The sequence below is a fragment of the Phyllobates terribilis genome, unplaced genomic scaffold (assembly GCF_046119375.1).
Source record: "Phyllobates terribilis strain yellow unplaced genomic scaffold, ASM4611937v1 Scaffold_11__3_contigs__length_659146591, whole genome shotgun sequence".
Lineage (NCBI taxonomy): Eukaryota > Metazoa > Chordata > Amphibia > Anura > Dendrobatidae > Phyllobates > Phyllobates terribilis.
This window is the reverse complement of record NW_027362771.1, coordinates 565864463-565887515: the sequence shown is the minus strand read 5'-3', so window position 1 is coordinate 565887515 and position 23053 is coordinate 565864463. Positions and strand designations below refer to the sequence as shown.

Sequence of the window (23053 nt, the reverse complement as noted above, 5' to 3'; positions counted from 1 at the left end):
CCCTCCAGGCAAATTATGTCTCACCAATGGTCATAAAGACCCATACAATGTGAGATCATGTAACACATACACTACCACCAATTAGAGAAGACAGTACACATAGACCGACGCACTAATTGCGTGATAATACCAAATAATTATTAGAGTATGATAATGGATAGTGGTTAGGCAAAGTCATATACCACTCGGACCATACAGATCTACCATCTCTAATTGTACCAAAAAATAAACCAGTGCACATTGAAGGCTACCTGGTCATATAGTCACAGCAATATATCTGAGTCAGTGGGTACAGATACCTCTCATAAACTGCTGTACATCCACATAATAACTAGATTTTCGGAAAAATAGGAGACACTCATAGCTCAATAGAAAGAAACCACTACTTAGCTTTCCAGTATTATTAGCAGTGCTCCAATATGAAAGGCGGGATCCCGACGCGTTTCTCCTCCATCATCAGGGGAGTGCATAGCCCATTCATAGCCCAATGTTCTGCGCCATCACAGAGGTACATGTGTTGAGAAAAAATTGTCCCTGTGTCTCTTTATAGGCGCCGCACGCTGACCGCCGGCATGCGACATGCTTCCGGGTTGTCATGTGTCAGCTAGGTGACGCACATCCTGCCGGATGCATACTCACATCCGGCTCTGGAAGCGCACCGTGGAACGCATGGTACTGCGCATGTGCGGGCACGGATCCCGCAGTTATCTCGTGCGCACGCGCACCCGCTCGGGTCAGAGGCAGTTGTACCTCCAAGCAATCCGCCATGGAGACAGCTCCAACCCCAAACATAGACCGCATTAGAAGAACCGCCTTATAAGACAGTACTAATGCCAATGTAGATGATCATGCCCGCCCACATGGGCCCCTCATAATGATCATAAACCACAGGGAAGAGGTCAGTTCCTGGACATGATAAACAGACATCCAACATACCTGACAAAAGCCACGGAACAAACATACAGAGGCAACGCACGCAACGTATATATATATACTGCTCAAAAAAATAAAGGGAACACTCAAATAACACATCCTAGATCTGAATGAATGAAATATTTTCATTGAACACTTTGTTCTGTACAAAGTTGAATGTGCTGACAACAAAATCACACAAAAATCATCACTGGAAATCAAATTTATTAACCAATGGAGGCCTGGATTTGGAGTCACCCCCAAAATTAAAGTGGAAAAACACACTACAGGCTGATCCAACTTTGATGTAATGTCCTTAAAACAAGTCAAAATGAGGCTCAGTATTGTGTGTGGCCTCCACGTGCCTGTATGACTTCCCTACAACGCCTGGGCATGCTCCTGATGAGGCTGAGTATTGTGTGGCCTTCACGTGCCTGTATGACCTCCCTACAATGCCTGGGCATGCTCCTGATGAGGCTGAGTATTGTGTGGCCTTCACGTGCCTGTATGACCTCCCTACAATGCCTGGGCATGCTCCTGATGAGGCTCAGTATTGTGTGTGGCCTCCACTTGCCTGTATGACCTCCCTACAATGCCTGGGCATGCTCCTGATGAGGCTGAGTATTGTGTGTGGCCTCCACGTGCCTGTATGACCTCCCTACAACGCCTGGGCATGCTCCTGATGAGACTCAGTATTGTGTGTGGCCTCCACGTACCTGTGTGACCTCCCTACAACGCCTGGGCATGCTCCTGATGAGGTTGCGGATGGTCTCCTGTGGGATCTCCTCCCAGACCTGGACTAAAGCATCCGCCAACTCCTGCACAGTCTGTGGTGCAACGTGACGTTGGTGGATGGAGTGAGACATGATGTGCTCAATCGGATTCAGGTCTGGGGAACGGGCGGGCCCTCCAAAGAAATGCCACCCCACACCATTACTGACCCACTGCCAAACCGGTCATGCTAAAGGATGTTGCAGGCAGCAGATCGCTCTCCACAGCGTCTCCAGACTCTGTCACGTCTGTCACATGTGCTCAGTGTGAACCTGCTTTCATCTTTGAAGAGCACAGGGCACCAGTGGCGACTTTGCCAATCCTGGTGGTCTGTGGCAAATGCCAAGCGTCCTGCACGGTGTTGGGCTGTGAGCACAACCCCCATCTGTGGACGTCGGGCCCTCATACCACCCTCATGGAGTCGGTTTCTAACCATTTGTGCAGACATATGCACATTTGTGGCCTGCTGGAGGTCATTTTGCAGGGCTCTGGCAGTGCTCCTCCTGTTCCTCCTTGCACAAAGACGGGGGTAGCGGTCCTGCTGCTGGGTTGTTGCCCTCCTACGGCTTCCTCCACGTATCGTGGTGTACTGGCCTGTCTCCTGGTAGCGCCTCCAGCCTCTGGACACTACGCTGACAGACACAGCAAACCTTCTTGCCACAGCTCGAATTGATGTGCCATCCTGGATGAGCTGCACTACCTGAGCAACTTCTGTGAGTTGTAGAGTCCGTCTCATGCTACCACGAGTATGAAAGCACAACCAACATTCAAAAGTGACCAAAACATCAGCCAGAAAGCATTGGTACTGAGATGTGGTCTGTGGTCCCCACCTGTAGAACCACTCCTTTATTGAGGGTGTCTTGATAATTGCCAATAATTTCCATCTATTGTCTATTCCATTTGCACAACAGCATGTGACATTGATTGTCAATCAGTGTTGCTTCCTAACTGGACAGTTTGATTTCACAGAAGTTTGATTTACTTGGAGTTATATTCTGTTGTTTAAGTGTTCCCTTTATTTTTTTGAGCAGTGTATATTCTTGTATATACAGTGGGGAAAATAAGTATTTAATACACTGTCGATTTTGCAAGTTTTCCCACCTACAAAGAATGGAGAGGTCTGTAATTTTTATCATAGGTACACTTCACCTGTGAGAGACAGAATCTTAAAAAAAAATCCAGAAAATCGTTAGTTGCCCTTGGCTGTGTGTTTCGGTCATTGTCATGTTGGAAGACCCAGCCACAACCCATCTTCAATGCTCTTACTGAGGGAAGGAGGTTGTTTGCCAAAATCTTGCGATACATGACCCCATCCATCCTCCCTTCAATACCGTGCAGTCATCCTGTACCCTTTGCAGAAAAGCACCTTCAAAATATGTTTCCCCCACCATGCTTCACCATTGGTATGGTCTTCTTGGGGTTGTACTCATTCTTTTTCTTCCTCCAAACACGGCGAGTGGAGTTAATGCAAAAAAGTTCTATTTTGATCTCATCTGACCACATGACCTTCTCCCATTCCTCTTCTGGATCATCCAGATTGTCATTGGCGAACTTCAAACGGGCCTGCACATGTGCTGGTGTGAGCAGGGGGACCTTGCGTGCCCTGCAGGATTTTAATCAATGGCGTAATGTGTTACTAACTGTAATGTTTGAGACTGTGGTCCCAGCTCTCTTCAGGTCATTGACCGGGTTCTCCCACAGAGGTCAGGAATCAGCCCAGAACTTTCCCAGAATCATCTGTACCCCACAAGGCGAGATCTTGCATGGAGCCCCAGACCTTGACAGTCATCTTGTGTTTGTTCCATTTTCTAATAATTGTGCCAACAGTTGTTGTCTTCTCACCAAGTTGCTTGCCTATTGTCCTGTAGCCCATCCCAGCCTTGTGCAGGTCTACAGTTTTGTCCCTGGTGTCCTTAGACAGCTGTTTGGTCTTGGCCATGGTGGAGATGTTGGAGTGTGATTTAGTATGTGGACAGGTGTCTTTTATATAGGTAACGAGTTCAAACAGGTGCAATTAATACAGGTAATGAGTGCAGAGTAGGAGGGTTTCTTAAAGATAAACTAACAGGTCTGCGAGAGACAGAATTCTTGCTGGTTGGTAGGAGATCAAATACTTATTTTTGTACATAGGGGCAGTATTGGAGTAGTTATATTCTTGTATATAAGGGCAGTATTATAGTAGTTATATTCTTGTACATAGGAGCAGTATTATAGTACTTATATTCTTGTACATGGGGGCAGTATTAGAAGTTATATTCTTGTACATAGGGGCAGTATTATAGTAGTTATATTCTTGTTCATAGGGTGCAGTTTTATAGTACTTATATTCTTGTACATAGGGGGCAGTATTATAGTACTTATATTCTTGTACATAGGGGCAGTATTATAGTAGTTATATTATTGTACATAGGGGCAGTATTATAGTAGTTATATTCTTGTACATATAGATAGTTACCACAATGATAACTATCTGACACTTAGTATAAAATTACATTGTGTCAGAATGTGAAGTATCTGACATAACACATAAGACATTTTCTGGAATTAGAGTTTTGTCTAGCAGGTAACAGCATGCCAACAGTCTAACAGATGAGTGTCACGCTTTTAAAGATGATAGTAGGATATTAGTTTTGTGAAGAGGCCTTCCTCGATAAAGACCAGATGGTTCGTCTCCACCAACTATTTATCCCCACTTCACTTCAAAGTAATTTCTTCTCCAACACTCTTTCACTTCAGAAAAAAATTCCAGATCTGCATTGGTCTGTTCATGTATTAAAATCCTCACAATCCAAAAATGCAGTTTTAAGCAAATACACTAAAAGCTAAATCAAAGAAATGAGCCAGAGGATAAGTAAGTATGCATGCAACATATAAGAGCATGTTCACACTGGCCATTTAACAGACAAAACTCAAAATGGAAACAAAATGAGAATATACCTTGCTCTAAGTAATTAAATAGTAATAGTATATATAGATAACGTAGGGTACTTAGTAAACACTGTTTTTGATCAAAAAAGCATAAAAGCCATCCCACCAGCGTCAAGGTGTACCCTAATCGGGACGGTTAAATCTGTAACAGTGCCCCCCACCACATTTATAATACTGGCATTATCTTATTTGGCCTTTGGACCCTTTCAGCCACCTGGGCACTGATAATACTGTAATAGGGGCCTCCATCTACCATGTGAATATATACTGGTTTATATATGGCAGAGAGGCCTTTGGGTCTCTTTACTCACCAGGGCTTAGGTACTACTGCCTACCCCCTCTGAATCCTCTATAGCTACCATAGATTTACACCTTAGTAGAGCTTTCAATTTTGGCTTCTTTCCCTTTTTTCATTCAAACATTGTGCAAACTGCAGCTGCATCCCCCTCCTCCAACTCTCTCCGGCCTGACTTCTATTTACCGTGTATGTATGTATTGGGTTTTTGGTCATTGGAAATGTTTTTTTTTCCCAACCAATGTTTTGATTTATTTTATGTGCTGATATTTTGCATGAATATGAACCTCCATAATCATCATTTATCGTTTCCTATAGGTGGCATCGAATTGGACTTAGCGTAGAAGGAAAAAATGTGACGATGGTAGTCGACTGTGAGAAGAAGCAGACCCATTTCCTGGACCGTGGTGATGATCCTATCATTAGCACAGATGGCGTCACCCTGTTTGGGACACGACTACTTGACGAGGAGGTCTTTGAGGTAGGTTTTGAGAACAAGAAGTCCTTTAGACACGAGGGTCTTTTTACTTCAAAAACTTGAGTGTATTAAGGTGAAAATTTACTTCGGGAACTGCTAATGGAGTTTCCCTCGTTGTGTAGGAGGTTTCAAATCAATGGTATTTAAAAAGTTATCCTCACAATTGCATTATTTTCGCAAAGTACAATATCAGCATAAGTATAGCCCAATAGGTTTCCTACTTGTACCTTTGTGCCTTTTTTCATAAGCTTTTGCCCCTCTGTGTTTCCAGCTGCAGAGAGCTGAGTCGGTTGTCCTTTCATCCCCTGCTAAAATTACAATTTCCAGCAGCACCCTGCTTTTCCTCAGTGCTGCGGTTCCCCTCCCTCTGCTCTCCTGTGTGCTGGATATTTCACTGGTGTTTCTTGAGGTCATTTGGATCATGAGGTTTTTGTGTGTCTAACAAATGGTCTGTAGCCAAGTATTAGATAGCATTACTCTTGGATCTCTTCCTCCAGAGATGCTGTGCTGTGCTCTGAGCCCAGTGTGAGCACATCGCAGCTGATTTCTGTGTTGCCGGCACAACACAGTTGTGCTGGCAGCCTGATGGAAAATCATTATGTGAACCCACGCATTCACAGTTTCCTCTCTCACGCGCCACTAGCTCAACACAGCACAATTAGGCTAAGGCCACGGCCCCACTATCAGTATTTGGTCAGTATTTTTTCTCAGGAGTGGCCTGAGTGCCCCAATTCTACATTTATCACCCACTCCTGGTTTTGGCTACCATTCCTGAGAAAAAATACTGACCAAATACTGACCAAATACTAATAATGGGGCCGTGGCCTAAGGGTGAAGCTCAGAAATCTCTTGAGGGAACTACTCATGCATGGTTCCATGAAGCTTTGAAGGAGTGCAACACAACATAATTTGATGTAGTTTCAATCACTCGACAACGCAAAGTTATTGAGGTATTAGCATTCATAGCATAAAAAAATATATTATGTGCTCAAAAAAAAGCATATAGAGATGAAAGTATCTACTCAAGCATTGAATTCGTCTCAAATTTGACCAAAAATTCTAATTCTTCAGAATTTTTGTGATTCACTTCGTGCAAATTCAGCAAAATGCCGGGGAGTCACAATTTTGCTAAAAACGGTGGGAAATAAATACTTCACTGTTTGTGTCCCATCGTCCGATGCTCCACATCTTCTCTCGTGTCTTCATCCTGAGTCTTCACTCGGCACTGCGCCTTTGGTGGTAAGTAGGTGTCTGATATTAAGACGGGCATTGTGCCATTGCGACGAACGTTTTGCATGTCACAACGTGTGGCATGATGTCAATACACGAGTTGCCCAAGGCTGGGTCAGCTCTTGGACGATGTGATCATCCTCTGGCGTCTTCTTCAGTTTGCCAGAAGCCCTGGATATATGCTTAGTCAGCACCTCGAGCAACGAACATCATTACGCGGGTTGCCTGAGGCTTGCACGTTGTGACGGTCCGATGCACATTGTCCGAGGCGCCAACTAGACCTTGGGAAAAGCGCGTCATAACATTCTGTTATTGTTCTGTAATTTCTGAGGCCTACTTGGCTCCAGAAGCCCCGGCACCGAGTGAAGACACGTAAGAAGATGCAAGAGGACTCGTGGAACACCAAACAGCGAGCTGTGGTTGCAGGACACGTAAGCGGCAAGGAGTGTTTTTTCTTTTTTCACCCCATGTTTATTATGCTCTGGAGCGTAATAAGGAACATTTGCTTTGGATAACTTCAATGCAAATTTAATTTTGCTGCCAAATTTGAATTTCAGATTTTCTCACCTTGACATATTAGAATTTCCAAACTCTGGATAAGCCATGTTATTGCCAGCATAATATATGATTAACCCATGATTATTCCGCAAATTATAGAATTATTTTTTAACTCTTTGATTATGATTACTATTTAATTTATTAAAAATAAATAAATTAAAGAGGACTTGTAAATTGCTCACAAAAAATTGAGCAAAATACCTTGTAAAATCCCTGACCTCACCTGATTCTGAAGCTCGTTTCCGTTTTAAGCTGCGTCGCTCCATTGCAGAGATATATACATTTGTTTCTTTTGGATCACAGTATGTGAAATCTCTGCTTTGAAGTCTAAATGGGCATTTCTTCAGAGTCTTCTCTGGGGGCGTAAACGTCCACTCCTCCCTTCCAGATGCTGCCAATCACAGCTCAACGGCATATGAAACCATTGGATTGCTAGCTCAGATGCTAAACTGTGATTGGCATCTGGGAGGAAGGGGTGAAAGTTTACGCCCCCAGAGAAGACTCTGAAGAAATGCCCAGTTGGACTTCAAAGTAGAGATTTTACATGCTGCGCTCCAAATGCAAAAAATGTGAATATCTCTGCAATGGAGCGACGTAGCACATAACAGAAAAAAGCAGGGGAATCAGGAAAGCTCAGGGATATTTTTTCTTAAATTTTTTGGGGAAAGTGACAGGTTCTCTTTAACCAATATTTTTGTCCAGTTACACCGGTTGCCATTTGATTTTGTGGACCTGATTAAAAAAGGTTTTTCCACAATAGACATTTATCAGCTTTCCACAGGGTTGGTGATCACTGGAGGCCCCATCGCTGGGACTCTGAATGGCCGCCATGTACTAATATATGTCTGGTCAGAAAAAGTTTGTCTTGGAAAAGTCAGCTGGTTTTCGAGGTGCGATGACAACGACTATAAGAATAACTCAACCATATCTCAGGGATAAAAAATATTTACGTAATATGTGAGGCAACATAAAGTTTCAATTTGGGTGAAGTTCCCCTTTAAAAAACATTGACTAATGTTTTCGGGTATTTTTGTGGCTGTGGGGAGATCACTGTAGCTCACTCCATTATTATTATTATTATTATGGAAAAAGCATAAAGCTGGCGCCTTGTCAGATTTTGATATATAAGATTAGAGCCGGATCTATGGGAATCTCACTTGTGGCTGTTTATTAAAATGGGAACATTTTGTGGTCAGCAGTTTTGGTAGGACAAAGTATTCAGCAGTGTTACGTCTTATTCCGTCCCCTGTGACATCCAGTAATTCAGAATGATGTCTCTTGTTTCCCATGCGCTGTATTTTTTATTGTGGTGCAGACAATGTTCTTCTGAGCGGGGATGGATGGGGTCTCACTGGGGAAAGGCGTGGGATGGGAATTACCATGGACATCTGCCTGGACCGGACTTGTAGGAAGAAAAAGGAGGGGGACTAGTGAGTGAGAGGACAGCACAGGAGGCAGGGTTCAGGGGATAGTCCATATATATGTGCTAGTCCTAAAATAATGGAGGAGATAACTTCAAATAACCTGCCACAACAGGATTCATGAGATGCTGCATTATTGAGTGTTAAACTGAAAACTAGTAAAAAAGGAAATGTTGTATTATAAAGATATTGTATGCAGATGAGGGTGGTAGATTAGTCCTACCGTCCTCCACATATACAGGTTCACAATCCTACATATAAGCAGCGTAACATGCCTGCAAGTGGACACCTCTACCGTCCTGCAGGTGTACAGCTCCACAGTCCTACAAGTGTACAGCTCCACAGTCCTACAAGTGTACAGCTCCACAGTCCTACAAGTGTACAGCTCCACAGTCCTACAAGTGTACAGCTCCACAGTCCTACAAGTGTACAGCTCCACAGTCCTACAAGTGTACAGCTCCACAGTCCTACAAGTGTACAGCTCCACCGTCCTGCAAGTGTATGACGCGCCCCCTGGGCCGTGGGGTACTCGGTGCCGGGCCGGTCGTTGCTAGGGGAGATGTCACAGTGGCGGTGACCCGGTCCGTGACCCAGGGTGGTCAATAAAAGGAGATATTTACAGGGGGATTTATAGTTCTTATATAAAGTTTGTGACGCCACCTGTGGTATGTGGCTATATGGAGCCGCCGATGCGGGGAAGATCCTCTGGAGCTATTGTTAATGCAGCAGAGTTGGTTTAGCTCTCCACAGGTAGAGCTTTGCTCCAGGGCCGTGCTGAGTTATTATGGATGTTGCGGTGTAGTGCAGGGGGTGATGGCGCAGCAGTAATTCACGTAGACAGTGGGGTGCAGTCTTCAGAGTTTACTCACAGTTGTTGCAATCCAAGTTACAGGTACCGATGTGACTTCCCACGTCGTTCTGCGTTCACCAGGCAGGGGTTCAGCAATCCCTCAGGTAATTCAAGAGTACTTAACGGGACCCCCTTCTGTGTGCCTTTCTCGGTCGTCTTCCTGCGCTGGCTCTCACCCTCCTGCCCTGCACCTCACAATCAGTGTCCCAAGCCGGTAGCATCGGGTCTTGTCGGGCGACCAGAAGTCCCCTGGACCCTCTGTGACCACCTTTTCGGCGATGTAATTGTGGCTGTGGCAACTGCACCCTAAAAGTACAGAAGCCTCCGGTTTCTAGCTGAGCCTTGTAGTTCTCCACTAGTTTAGGGGCCGGTCCCCTCTCTGCGGCCTGATCCTTCCACGTTCCTGCAGATTTGGGCGTACAGGTGGCCTCCAGCACTGCCCGTACCCCTGGGATCCCCTCGTTCCTCCTGGAGCCTGGAGCCTTCTCTCCTGCTCCTTCTCAGTCTAGGTACTCTCTAGCTAGGCCCTCCTCCTGAGCAGAGCTCCTGCAGAGCACCTGCTCCATACACTCTCCTCCTCTGACTGACCTGACTTCCCAAGATGGTTCCCTCTTTTATATCACTTCCTTTCCTGTGCTCCCCTGAACTACATCCTCTACCCACACCCACTACATGGTTCCACCCACCAGCTAGGGACCAGGGACTGTGCTCTCCCTTAGGAGCAATCTTACCCTGCCCCCATTGAAGTGGAATGTGTTGGATGCGGGTGTTAGGGTCCCGGGCAGCACTCTATCCTTACCTGAGAGTGAGATACCACACCTCTGGGTGAGATGCAGTACCTCTGTGGCGACTGAACCCGCAGGGGCGCCACATGTATATTTCCATTGTCCTAAAGGTATACACCTCCACAGTCCTATAAGGGTACAGCTCCACAGTTCAACAAGTGTACAGCCCTAGAGGTTTACAAGTGTATAGCTCCACAGTCCTACAAGTGTATAGTGCCACAATCCTACAGGTGTACAGATTCACCGTCATAATGGTGTACAGATCCACAGTTCTCCAAGTGCACGGCTCAACAACCCTACAAGGGTACAGCTCTACGGTCCTAGAAGTGTACACGTCCACAGTCCTACAAGTGTACACCTCCACAGTCCTACAAGTGTACACGTCCACAGTCCTACAAGTGTACACCTCCACAGTCCTACAAGTGTACACCTCCACAGTCCTACAAGTGTACACCTCCACAGTCCTACAAGTGTATAGCTCCACTTTCATACTTGGGTCCTTTTTTATAATCACCCAATTTGAGCCTGTCTCTTCTCGACTCTATGGTTATTAGACTGCCAAAATTCACCCCATGGCGTTGAGGCTAGCAGGGTATCAGAATGGATAGGGACAGTATTTCAATAAACAATATTACACCATTAATTGCTCACTTGGCAATAATTATTGTAATATTATATTGGTTGGCTTCAAACCAAACCTTCCCAATAATTGTAAGAAATATAATGTTATGACTCCAGCGTAGTCTGAAAAAGTCTTTTCAGAATTTATTTCTAAATCCAGCGCCAAGATAAATATTTTTCTACTCGTCATCACCGATAACATTGAATGTCTCTCATTTCATTGCTAATAAATCACAGCAAGAAGTAGAAAGAAGAAACGAATGTAGACAGGACCCTGTCTGTTCTTGGTGACCGTACGAATGGTATTTATCCAGATTGTTTGTCTACTGTTGAGGTCTTCCGGGATCTCAATGTCATGATCATGATTTTCGTGAATGTTTTCATCCATCTTGTTACTCAGTCATTCCTCTCTACCGTACACAGAAACTTTTAAAGAGAATGTGTCATTGGAAAATGACATTTTGTTTCAATCCGGCCTTCATTTTAATTGTAATTTTTTTTACTTGTTCCTGCATTAGCTGAGCATGAAGGAAGGAGGAGGAGGTGAGCTGTGACATCACCTATTGTGAATGGTGGATCCTGTGTTATCTACTGTATATAGAGATGTTATCTGTCATTGTACAGGAGGGGGAGGAGGTGAGCTGTGATATCACCTATTGTGAATGGTGGATCCTGTATTATCTACTGTATATAGAGGTGTTATCAGTCACTGTACAGCAGGAGGAGGAGGTGAGCTGTGACATCACCTATTGTGAATGGTGGATCTTGTGTTATTTACTGTATATAGAGGTGTTATCAGTCATTGTACAGGAGGAGGAGGTGAGCTGTGACATCACCTATTGTGAATGATGGATCCTGTGTTATCTACTGTATATAGAGGTGTTATCAGTCATTGTACAGGAGGAGGAGGTGAGCTGTTACATCACCTATTGTGAATGGTGGATCCTGTCTTATCTACTGTATATAGAGGTGTTATCAGTCATTGTACAGGAGGAGGAGGTGAGCTGTGACATCACCTATTGTGAATGGTGGATCCTGTATTATCTACTGTATATAGAGGTATTATCAGTCATTGTACAGGAGGGGGAGGAGGTGAGCTGTGATATCACCTATTGTGAATGATGGATCCTGTGCTATCTACTGTATATAGAGGTGTTATCAGTCACTGTACAGCAGGAGGAGGAGGTGAGCTGTGACATCACCTATTGTGAATGGTGGATCTTGTGTTATTTACTGTATATAGAGGTGTTATCAGTCATTGTACAGGAGGAGGAGGTGAGCTGTGACATCACCTATTGTGAATGGTGGATCTTGTGTTATCTACTGTATATAGAGGTGTTATCAGTCATTGTACAGGAGGAGGAAGTGAGCTGTGACATCACCTATTGTGAATGGTGGATCCTGTGTTATCTACTGTATATAGAGGTGTTATCAGTCATTGTACAGGAGGAGGAGGTGAGCTGTGACATCACCTATTGTGAATGGTGGATCTTGTGTTATCTACTGTATATAGAGGTGTTATCAGTCATAGTACAGGAGGAGGAGGTGAGCTGTGACATCACCTATTGTGAATGGTGGATCTTGTGTTATCTACTGTATATAGAGGTGTTATCAGTCATTGTACAGGAGGAGGAGGAGGTGAGCTGTGACATCACCTATTGTGAATGGTGGATCCTGTGTTATCTACTGTATATAGAGGTGTTATCAGTCATTGTACAGGAGGAGGAGGTGAGCTGTGATATCACCTATTGTGAATGGTGGATCTTGTGTTATCTACTGTATATAGAGGTGTTATCAGTCATTGTACAGGAGGAGGAGGTGAGCTGTGACATCACCTATTGTGAATGGTGGATCCTGTGTTATCTACTGTATATAGAGGTGTTATCAGTCATTGTACAGGAAGGGGAGGAGGTGAGCTGGGACATCACCTATTGTGAATGGTGGATTGTGTGTTATCTACTGTATATAGAGGTGTTATCAGTCATTGTACAGGAGGAGGAGGTGAGCTGTGACATCACCTATTGTGAATGGTGGATCCTGTGTTATCTACTGTATATAGAGGTGTTATCAGCCATGGTAATCCTGTCTGTCTCCTTTGTATTACACTTCAATATCTGAGGGGATGAAGACACTGCTTGGCAGCAGCTTTTACACTATTGGAACCTCGGTCTTGTATTTATCTCCTGAAAACCTCCTTTTTGAACTTTCCTAATTTAGAAGAGCACTTTTAAAGAAAACCTGTCACTTGCCATAAATAGGGAATTTTTCCCTTGGTGTAAGCGCCGCTGTTCTCCTGAATCTGGCGATGTCTGTCATTTGTTCCTGCTCCTCTCCGTTCCTGAGATACGACTTTGTTCCCTATATATAAATCCTTTTAGCCAAGTGGGTGGAGACATCAGCTCTTCTCCATGGGAATCTTTTGGAGGACCACTTATAGTTGACTAAAAAGCCTAGATGTATGTACAGGGAAGAAGGGGCCATGTCTCAGGAAAGGAGAGGCGCAGGAACTAAAGAAAGACACCTCCGGATTCAGGAGAACAGCGGCCTTTACACCAGGTAATAAAATACATATTTGTGACATGTGACCTCATCCATAGACAGAGAATCTGCATATTTTTGGGATGTGAACGGGCTGTTTTCGCACAATTTGTTGTGTTGGTTTCATCCATAAAAAGCCGTGAAAGGCCCGTATCCTCAACCCTCCTTTTCATAGAGAAATCATTAGATTTGGAGATATTTTCTAGGTCTTTCGTTCTTCTAACGTTTGCTAGAAGTCAGGGATTTCTGGACTGTTGTAAACTCCATACTGAGATTAATAAGACATTACAGTCTCATGGAGACTTTATGTCCCAATGGACAATCTAAGTACTGTCCCCTTAAGGAATGAACCCCCCCTAGAATTCTGTCTATCACTCAATAATTGCTCTTTTTATAGTGACTTATTACTTCCTATTACACTAAGTGAATCTGCGATCTTCTATCTTCCTGGATCTGATTCCTCTCATGAACTGTTGATACTGGCAGTATGTTCTGGCTGAGTTCCTAAAAATCTCGAAAATCTCTGGTGGTCAGGGGTTAGAGCTCCAGCTGGACAGGGAAGGTGGGGGTGCACTCTTCAGAAATCACTGTATTCTGTCTATGAGAGAAATATGCTCTTATTTTCAGGAGAATAATAATAATAAGTTGTTGGTTTTTTGGGCCCATACATCATATGAATCTCTTTAAAAGGGTTATCTGGGACTATTATTTTTCTTCTATGGGCCTAAGAGCTAACAGGTCAACTACCTGCCTGTTCTGTTGGCACACAGCGGTCACAGACCGCTCCTGTCGACGATTCTGCAGTTTGTGCTGATGTCGTGTCGACAGAGCAGCGGCTTCTCTTCCGCTCTGCACTGTTGACGGGGCGTGACTGCCGAAGTCATGCTGATTGATAGCCAGCTCCCTGCTGCCTAAGTGCGGGGAGCCGGCTGTCAATCAGCATAAAGTTGGCAGTCATGCCCTGTTGACAGAACAGCCCGGAAGAGGAAGAGCTGCTCTGTTGACTTGAAGAAGAAGAATAGCCAGTATTTGGTCAGTATTCGGTCAGTATTTTTACTCAGGAGTGGGTGATAAATGCAGAATTGGTGACTTGTTTCTATTATACCTTTTCTCTGATTGTTCCTCACCTGGTTTTGGCTCCTACTCCTGAGAAAAAATACTGACCGAATACTGACCAAACACTGATTCCTTAAGGGAATTATATGGAGTATTGTTCAATTATCCATGCGCATACACACATATTTATTCATATTAGGGAAGAGCAAATCAATTTAACTTAAATCAAATTCATGTTGCATACTTAGGAAATCACTGGATTCGCACAATTTGCGATTTGGTTATTGCGAATCTCTAAAATTGGCCATCGCTATTTTACACATTGCATAAGATTGCACGAGCCATAGAAGGCTTTCATAACCTCAGGCGCAGTCAGACTGGCTGTGCTATACCTTGTGATATGATAGCTGCAAGGTATCATTGATAAGCCTATCAGAAGGGACTATTGTAGCCTTAATAAAAGCAGAGGCAGGGAATGCAGCAGCCAATTTGTAGTTAATCTGGATAGTGTGAACACATCACAGCTCACACTGCTGGCAATAATAAATATATTTGTTTTTATTTTATTTTTATTTTTTTAATGGGGGAAAAGGATGGTGATTCGAATTTTTATATTTTAACTTTTTATTTTTTAGTCCCCTAGGAATATTATTTGGTATCAGCTTATTAATGTATGTGGCAGCACCAGGTAAGGTTAGTGCAAAGATCGAGATCTCGCTCTTTCACCGTGAGACGGGCCATGGAGGATTGTAGGACCCCACTCTGCATGCCGGGATCCCACAACCTGGAATTTGTGGACACACTTTTGCTAGAAAGTTGGGCACTTTTGTGGGGCACTAATAGGTGATATTTAGAAAAATCACCAACCTGGGGTTTCACACCTAGTGGTTGGGCGATAAACTTGAAGTAATGCTTTAATGCATATAGGACTAAAAAGGTTTAATCGGCCATGACAGGTTGATTATGAGCAGCTGAAGGGCTGCTCACCATATCTCCACCCCTGGGTGGGAATTATTGGGTAAATTGAGACCTGTATGTCTCACAGATGGTGTGTGTCTGGAGGTGTGCATATCTCCTGGATTGAGTGCCTTTGCAAAAGGACATGAAAGCTGGACTCTAAGCCAGGTGGGATAACCAGCACTATTGTATGGACTTGTTACTTTATGTTGTGCCGGGCAATGGCGGTATTTAAGTTTTCCTGTGATGTGGTTTATGAGGACTGAAATAAACCAGCCGAACTTTAAATAGAAATGGCTCCTGTTATACCTCATATCGCTCCCAAGCGAGTAGTACTGTTACACCACTCATTTTCACACTGCGTACATACATACCACACAGTGATTGTGACACATACACACAGATACCTTCTCACCTACATCTTTGTACACTGATCAACAATTGAACAAAGATATCTAGTGATACATACAGGCACACTTATGTACATAGTTACAACCTGATATATATATATATATATATTAGCTATTGAGCCCGTTCTACGCCCGGGTGGCAAGCATTTTTATTGGTATATGGTTTCCCATGCTGGTATGTGCTGCCCCCATCCTGGTATTTGTGCTTCCCCCATCCTGGTATCTGTGCTCCCCAATCCTTTTCCCCCATCCTGTTATGTGCTGCCCTCATCCTTATCCTGGTATGCATGGCACCCCTCACCCTCAATCCTGGTACGCATGGCACCCTCACCCTTAATCCTCGTACGCATGGCACCCTCACCCTCAATCCTGGTACGCATGGCACCCCTCACCCCCAATCCTGGTATGCATGGTACCCCTCATCCCTATCCTGGTATACATGGTACCACTCATCCCTATCCTGTTATGTATGGCCCCTCATCCGAATCCTGGTATGCATGGCCCCCCCAGATCCCTATCCTGGTATGCATGGTACCCCTCATCCCCCAATCCTGGTATGCATGGTACCCCTCATCCTCCAATCCTGGTATGCATGGTACCTCTCACCCCTGGTATGCATGGTACCCCTCAATCCTGGTATGCATGGCACCCCTCATCCCCAATCCTGGTATGCATGGCACCCCACCATCCCCAATCCTAGTATGCATGGCACCCACCATCCCCAGTCCTGGTATGCATGGCACCCCTCATCCCAAATTTGATATACATGGCACCCCTCATCCCCAATCCTGGGATGCATGGCACCCCCCATCCCCCAATCCTGGTATGTATGGTACCCAATCCCTCATCCTGGTATGCATGGCTTTCTCATCCCCAATCGTGGTATGTATGTGACTCACCCCCTGGGCCGTGGGGCACTCGGATCCGGGCAATAGGGGAACGATGGGGGTAGTAGTGGCTACCCGGTTCCGTGGCTCAGGGTGGTCAGACCAGTGGTAGTCTGCGACGCGCTGTTGGTGTGTCCGACTACGCCACCCGTGGATTGCGGTCAGTGCGGACCACCGCTGCCAGGTAGACCGCTGGGGCTGATGATGTATGCAGCTGGGATAGTGTGACTCCCCACGGGAAGAGTGCGGCCCCAGGGCAGTATAATGGAAGTGATGGGGGTGATGGTGTAGGGCGTCCCAGTACCGTTAGTGCTGGAGGAGCAAGGAGCACACAGACAACAGGTTGCAGTCCAGGGTCTTTACTGGAACAGGTGAACTGACCCACAAACAGTCCCGGCTAGGAGGGGACCTGGATGTCTGAGAACAATTGGGAAATTGGCCCTGGTCAGGGTGAGGGTGTAGGCCTACCGTGCTCTCTGCGCTCCTTCTGGCTATCTCCTCCTGGTAGGGTAACAGCCCACAGTCCCGAGCTCACCGTGTCTTCTCGCCCGTATGGTTTGCAACGTGGGTTCCTTTCTACTCCCGGCCTGGTACGGCTCTGCTGGTCCCTTCTGCTGTGGCGGAGCCTCCGGGCTTCTTAGGCCAAGGAACGTACAGTCCCCTGCGGACTGGTTATCTGCTGTAGGACGTGGAATCCTCACAGCCTCAGACACCAAAGTCTGGTAAATTTGGTTCTTTATCTGCCAGGACAGGCATACTTCACCTCTTGTCCCTGGCTTGTGGCTCTCCTACTGCCACACGTCCTCTTAGGGTGCAATACAATTGTCCCTCACTGCTCTGGGACACCTCTCAATCCAGAGACAGGTCGTTCAGTTCTCCCTAACCCTGCCCCCAGTTCCAGCTTTTATAGGGGCAGCCTGCTCCCCCTACTGGCCTGAGACAGGAGGTATTGCATGCTAATGTTCCCCTGACCAGAGAACCTCCCCCTTGCTCTCAGACACAGCTTTATTATATTTGTGGCATCCAGGCCAGGGTGACACATATGGCCCCCTCATCCCTATCCTGGTATGCATGGCACTCCTCATCCCGCAATCCTGATATGCCTGGTACCCCTCATCCCCCAATCCTGGTATGCATGGTACCTCTCATCCCCCAATCCTGGTATGCGTGGTACCCCTCATCCCTCAATCCTGGTATGCGTGGTACCTCTCATCCCCCAATCCTGGTATGCGTGGTACCCCTCATCCCTCAATCCTGGTATGCATGGTACCTCTCATCCCCCAATCCTGGTATGCGTGGTCCCCTCACGCCCCAATCCAGGTATGTATGGTCCCCTCACGCCCCAATCCTGGTATGCATGGTCCCCTCACGCCCCAATCCTGGTATGCATGGTACCCCTCATCCCCCAATCCTGGTATGCATGGTCCCTTCATCCCCCAATCCTAGTATGCATGGTACCCTCATCCCCCAATCCTGGTATGTGTGGCCCCCTCATCCCCCAATCCTGGTATGTGTAGCCCCCTCACCCCCCAATCCTGGTATGTGTGGCACCCCTCATCCCTTTCACGCTGCACACATACAAAAAAAAAAAACACTTATACTTACCTTTGTTCCCTGTGCTCCAGCGCTGCTGTGTCCTGTTCTGCCGGAGGCCGGGGGAGGAGTGCGGCGCCGGAGCACCACACTGTCCGGCGCCATTTTGCTGAAGACACACTGTAAATGTGTCTTCAGTAAAAGGCGCCGGATAGCGCTATGCGCATGCGCTGATTCCGACGCCTTCACTCCGCCCCCGGTCTCCAGCCAGAAGAGAGGCGCCGCGGCAACGCTCCTCCCGGTCAGGTAAGTATGTAAGTATGGCACCGGAGATCGCGGTATGCGTTCAGTGTCTACGCATACCGCGATCTCTGGCGCCATACACCTCCTCTTACCTGTAACGGCTCTATGCGTTCTTCTGTCTGGAGCCAGATTGCGCGTCGCGCATGTGCAGTCTATAGAGGCTTCAGACAGAGGGACTATGTGTATAATATATAATATATATATATATATATATATATATATATAGTATATAAAATAATAACATTTATTTTGATTTATATATAAAATTATATTTACTAGCACAAGCATAACATTAACAATTACATTTTATTCTGAACAATAATACAAAAGCCCTTAAATTTTATCAACGCAGGTGCTCAAACTGTTTTCCATTACAATTTTCTCAGCTTTGAAGTCGCCTCTTACGATTCGACAAACTTTTTTGCACAAGTCTCTTTGGGTATTAAGTTCTTGAAATGCATCTCTTATTCAAATCACTGACACTCTTTGGTTTTCGACTATAAACTTTGTCCTTGAGTACTCCCCAAAAGAAAAAATCCATTGGGGTCAAGTCTGGTGAACGTGCCGGCCAATCAAGTGGGCCTCTTCGGCCAATCCATTTATTAGGAAACTAGATGGTGGCCCGATTCTAACGCATCGGGTATTCTAGAATAGGTATGCGGCCGACCGGGCGCAATCAGCAGAGCGGTGTTTAAATTTGGCGCCAAAATCACTGATTGGTCGAGGCCGGCAACCGCGACCAATCAGCAAAGCGGTGTTAAAATTTGGCGCCTATATCGCAGATTGGTCACGGCCGGCGGTCGCGACTAATCAGCAGAGCGGGGTTTAAATTTGGCGCCAATAATGCTGATTGGTCGTGGCCAGCGAACGCGACCAATCAGCAGAGCGGGGTTTAAATTTGGCGGCAATAATGCTGATTGTTTGCGGCCGGCGGTCGCAACCAATCAGCAGAGCGGTATTTAAATTTGGCGCCAATAATGGTGATTGGTCACGGCCGCGACCCATCAGCAGAGCGGTGTTTAAATTTGTCGCCAATAATGCTGGTTATTCGTGACCGGTAACCGCGACCAATGAGCAGAGCGGTGTTTAAATATGGCGCCAATATCGCTGATTGGTCGCGCCCGGACACCGCGACCAATCAGTGAAGCGGTGTTTAAATTTGGCGCCAATATCGCTGATTGGTCACGGCCGGTGGTTGCGACTAATCAGCATAGCGAGGTTAAAATTTGGCGCCAATACTGCTGATTGGTCGCGGCCGGCGACCGCGACCAATCAGCAGAGCGGTGTTTAAATTTGGCGCCAATACTGCTGATTGGTCGCGGCCGGAGACTGCGACTAATCAGCAGAGCGGTGTTTAAATTTGTCACCAAATTTGCTGATTGGTCGCGGCCAGCGACCGCGACTAATCAGCAGAGCGGTGTTTAAATTTGGCGCCAATACTGATGATTGGTCGCGGACGCCAGACGCGACCAATCAGCAGAGCGGTGTTTGAATTTGCCACCAAAATCGCTGATTGGTCGGGGCCAGCCACCGCGACCAATCAGCAGAGCGGGGTTTAAATTTGCCGCCCATATCAATGATTGGTCGCGGCCGGCGGCCGCAACCAATCAGCGTCGTATTAGTGAGGACCGGGGAGCGGCGCTGCCTGTGCGGGTACTTCCGCTGCGAGCAGCTGGGAGATGAGCGGCTACTCGCAGCAGAAGCATCCCGACCGGCGGCGCCGCTCCTCGGTCCTCCTTTCACACTTGCCGTCGGGAGATCATAGTGCTGTTTAAATTAGGCGCCAATCTCGCTAATTGGTCGCGCTCGGCTGGCGGCCGCAACCAATCAGCAGACCGTTGTTTAAATTTGGCGACAATCTCGCTGATTGGTCGCGTCTGGCGTCCGCGACCAATCAGCACAGCGGTGTTTAACTTTAGCGCCACGATCACTGATTGGTCGGGTGCGGAGACCGCGACCAATCAGCGAATCGTATTGGTGAGGACCAGGGAGCGCCGCTGCCTGTACCGCTACTTCCACTGCGAGAAGCCGGGACATGAGCGGGTGCTCGCAGCAGAAGTATCCTGACCCGCAGCACCGCACCCCGGTCCTCCCTTGACACCCTAGCCGCTGATCTCCCGACAGTAGCCGCATGGTGTTACTAAGGTCCTGACATTTGTGTTCAAAATCGCTGATTGGTCGCGGGCGCTGCCCGCGACCAATCGCCGATTTGGGCGCCACATTTAAATATCGCCCGCGACCAATCACCGATCTTGGCGCCACATTTAAACACCGCTGTGCTGATTGGTCGCGGACGCTGCCCGCGACCAATCACCGATTTGGGCGCCACATTTAAATAGCGTCCGCGACCAATCAGCACAGCGGTATTTAAATGTGTCTGCAAGATCGGTGATTGGTCGCGTCCGCTATTTAAATGTGGCGCCCAAATCGGTGATTGGTCGCGGGCAGCGTCCGCGACCAATCAGCACAGCGGTGTTTAACTTTTGGTCCAAGATCAGTCATTGGTCGCGGCGAGAGCTCGCGACCAATCATCGAATCGTATTGCTGAGGACCGGGGAGCGGAATCGTATTGGTGAGGACCGGGGAGCGCCGCTGCCTGTGCGGCTACTTCCGCTGCGAGAACCCGGGACATGAGCGGGCGTTCGCAGCAGAAGTATCCCGCCCTGCAGCGCCACTCCCCGGCCTCCCTTGACACGCTAGCCGCATGGATGTCAGCGCCGCTGCCTGTACGGCTACTTCCGCTGCGAGAACCCGGGACATGAGCGGGCGCTCGCAGCAGAAGTATCCCGACCCGCAGCGCCGCTCCCCGGTCCTCCCTTGACACCCTAGCCGCATGGAGGTCAGCGTCGCCGGCGGTCGGGAGATGAGCGCCTCGTGCCGGTCATCTCCCGGCTGCATCGCCGCTGAGCTCCGTCCCGCAGATGAGCCGCTAACGGCCGCCATCTTTTTTCAGAAATCCCGCGGCGCTGATTGGCCGCTGCCGGACCAATGAGCGAACGCGGGATTTCCTAGACAGACAGACAGACAGAATAAGACGATTATATATATAGATGTTTCATCAAGATACTCGCGGACTACTCTTGAATAATGTGGAGGGGCCCCATCTTGTTGGAAATAAAGGTCATTTGAATTAGGCTGTTGCTGTAACTGGGGAACAACTTGAATTCATTAGAATTTCGAGATACTTATCTCCTGTGACTGTTCCATCAAAAAATATTGGTCCTAAAACACCAAAACTTGAAATACCCCAAACATTGACACCAGGCTCATTTAGTTGTTGCTCTAATGTTAAATGCATGTTCTCATTATACCAGTAAATACAATTATGTCTGTTAATATGGCCGGAGAATGTGAAAGAAGCTTCATCACTCCACATAATGTTATCTAAAATTACAGGATTTTCTTCAATTTCGTTAAGCATAATCTCACTAAATTGCAGCCGCCTGTCTGGATCATCCTCCAATAAACCATGAATTAGACGTGGACGATCAGCTTTCCACCCATTAGATTTCAGGATTCGTATGTTAGAAGCTCATGAAATTCCCAATTCCAAAGAGACTCTTCTGGTGGACTTTTTTGGACTCTGAACAAATGTTTCCGCAAGTTGTTTATTATCTTCTGTACAGACTGTTTTGGGTCGACCAGTTTTTGGAGCATTAAGGATTGAGCCAGTGGCATTGAATTTATCACAAATGCGGTAAATGGTTTGTCTCTTTGGGGCTTGGGTACCAAATGTTTCAACCCAATTTGCTCTAACGGTTTCAGCATTTTGAGATTTCCAATACTCTGTTAAAATCCATTTTCTTTGATCTGTATTTAAATTATTTGCCAGTATGTGTTATCTGAATTATCTGAAAAGAAAACAGATTTGGGGGAGATCTATCTGTGAAAACTAGATCCGTGAAACTGGCTCAGTTGCCCTTAGCAACCAATCAGATTCCACCTTTCATTTTCCAAAGAGTCTGTGAGGAATGAAAAGTGGAATCTGATTGGTTGCTAAGCCTGAGCCAGTTTCACTTTACACCATGTTTGATAAATCTCCCCCTTCATAACCTTATTACACTTTCTGTCCACCTACTTTTGGACAACCCTGTATATATACTGTGTGTGTGTGTGTGTGTGTGTGTGTGTGTATATATATATATATATATATATATATATATATATATATATATATATATATATATACACATTGCAGAGCGAGCTGTTAGTCAGTGCCAGGACGTGCTTACAGTTGCAGCTCTGAGCTGTGAGTTGTGACTGTAGCCTCTCCGGCACACCTTTATGACTGAAAGTTGGCGGCTCCCAGGAGAAATAAAGTTAATTTTCTCCCAGTAGCCGGGCTTTCAGTACAGCGGCCGGGCACCTGCAAAACATTATTAACCCAATATCTGCAGGCTAAGAGTGATATCTGACCTAAGATTTCCCATCACTGGAACTAGGAGGCCGAGGTCGTCCCCTGATAACAAGCCCATTGCGTTATCCTCCTCCACCCTCTGTACAGCAGCACAATGCAGTCA

The 23053-nt window shown here is 46.4% G+C and overlaps 1 protein-coding gene across 1 annotated transcript in view; it reads left to right on the top strand.

Moving 5' to 3' along the window:
• Positions 1–23053, top strand: part of COL5A3 (collagen type V alpha 3 chain) — a 280312-nt gene that overhangs the window by 142629 nt on the left and 114630 nt on the right. The window contains 1 exon segment of the mRNA XM_073654124.1: positions 5225–5387. Within this exon segment, the coding sequence (XP_073510225.1) occupies positions 5225–5387 (163 nt within the window).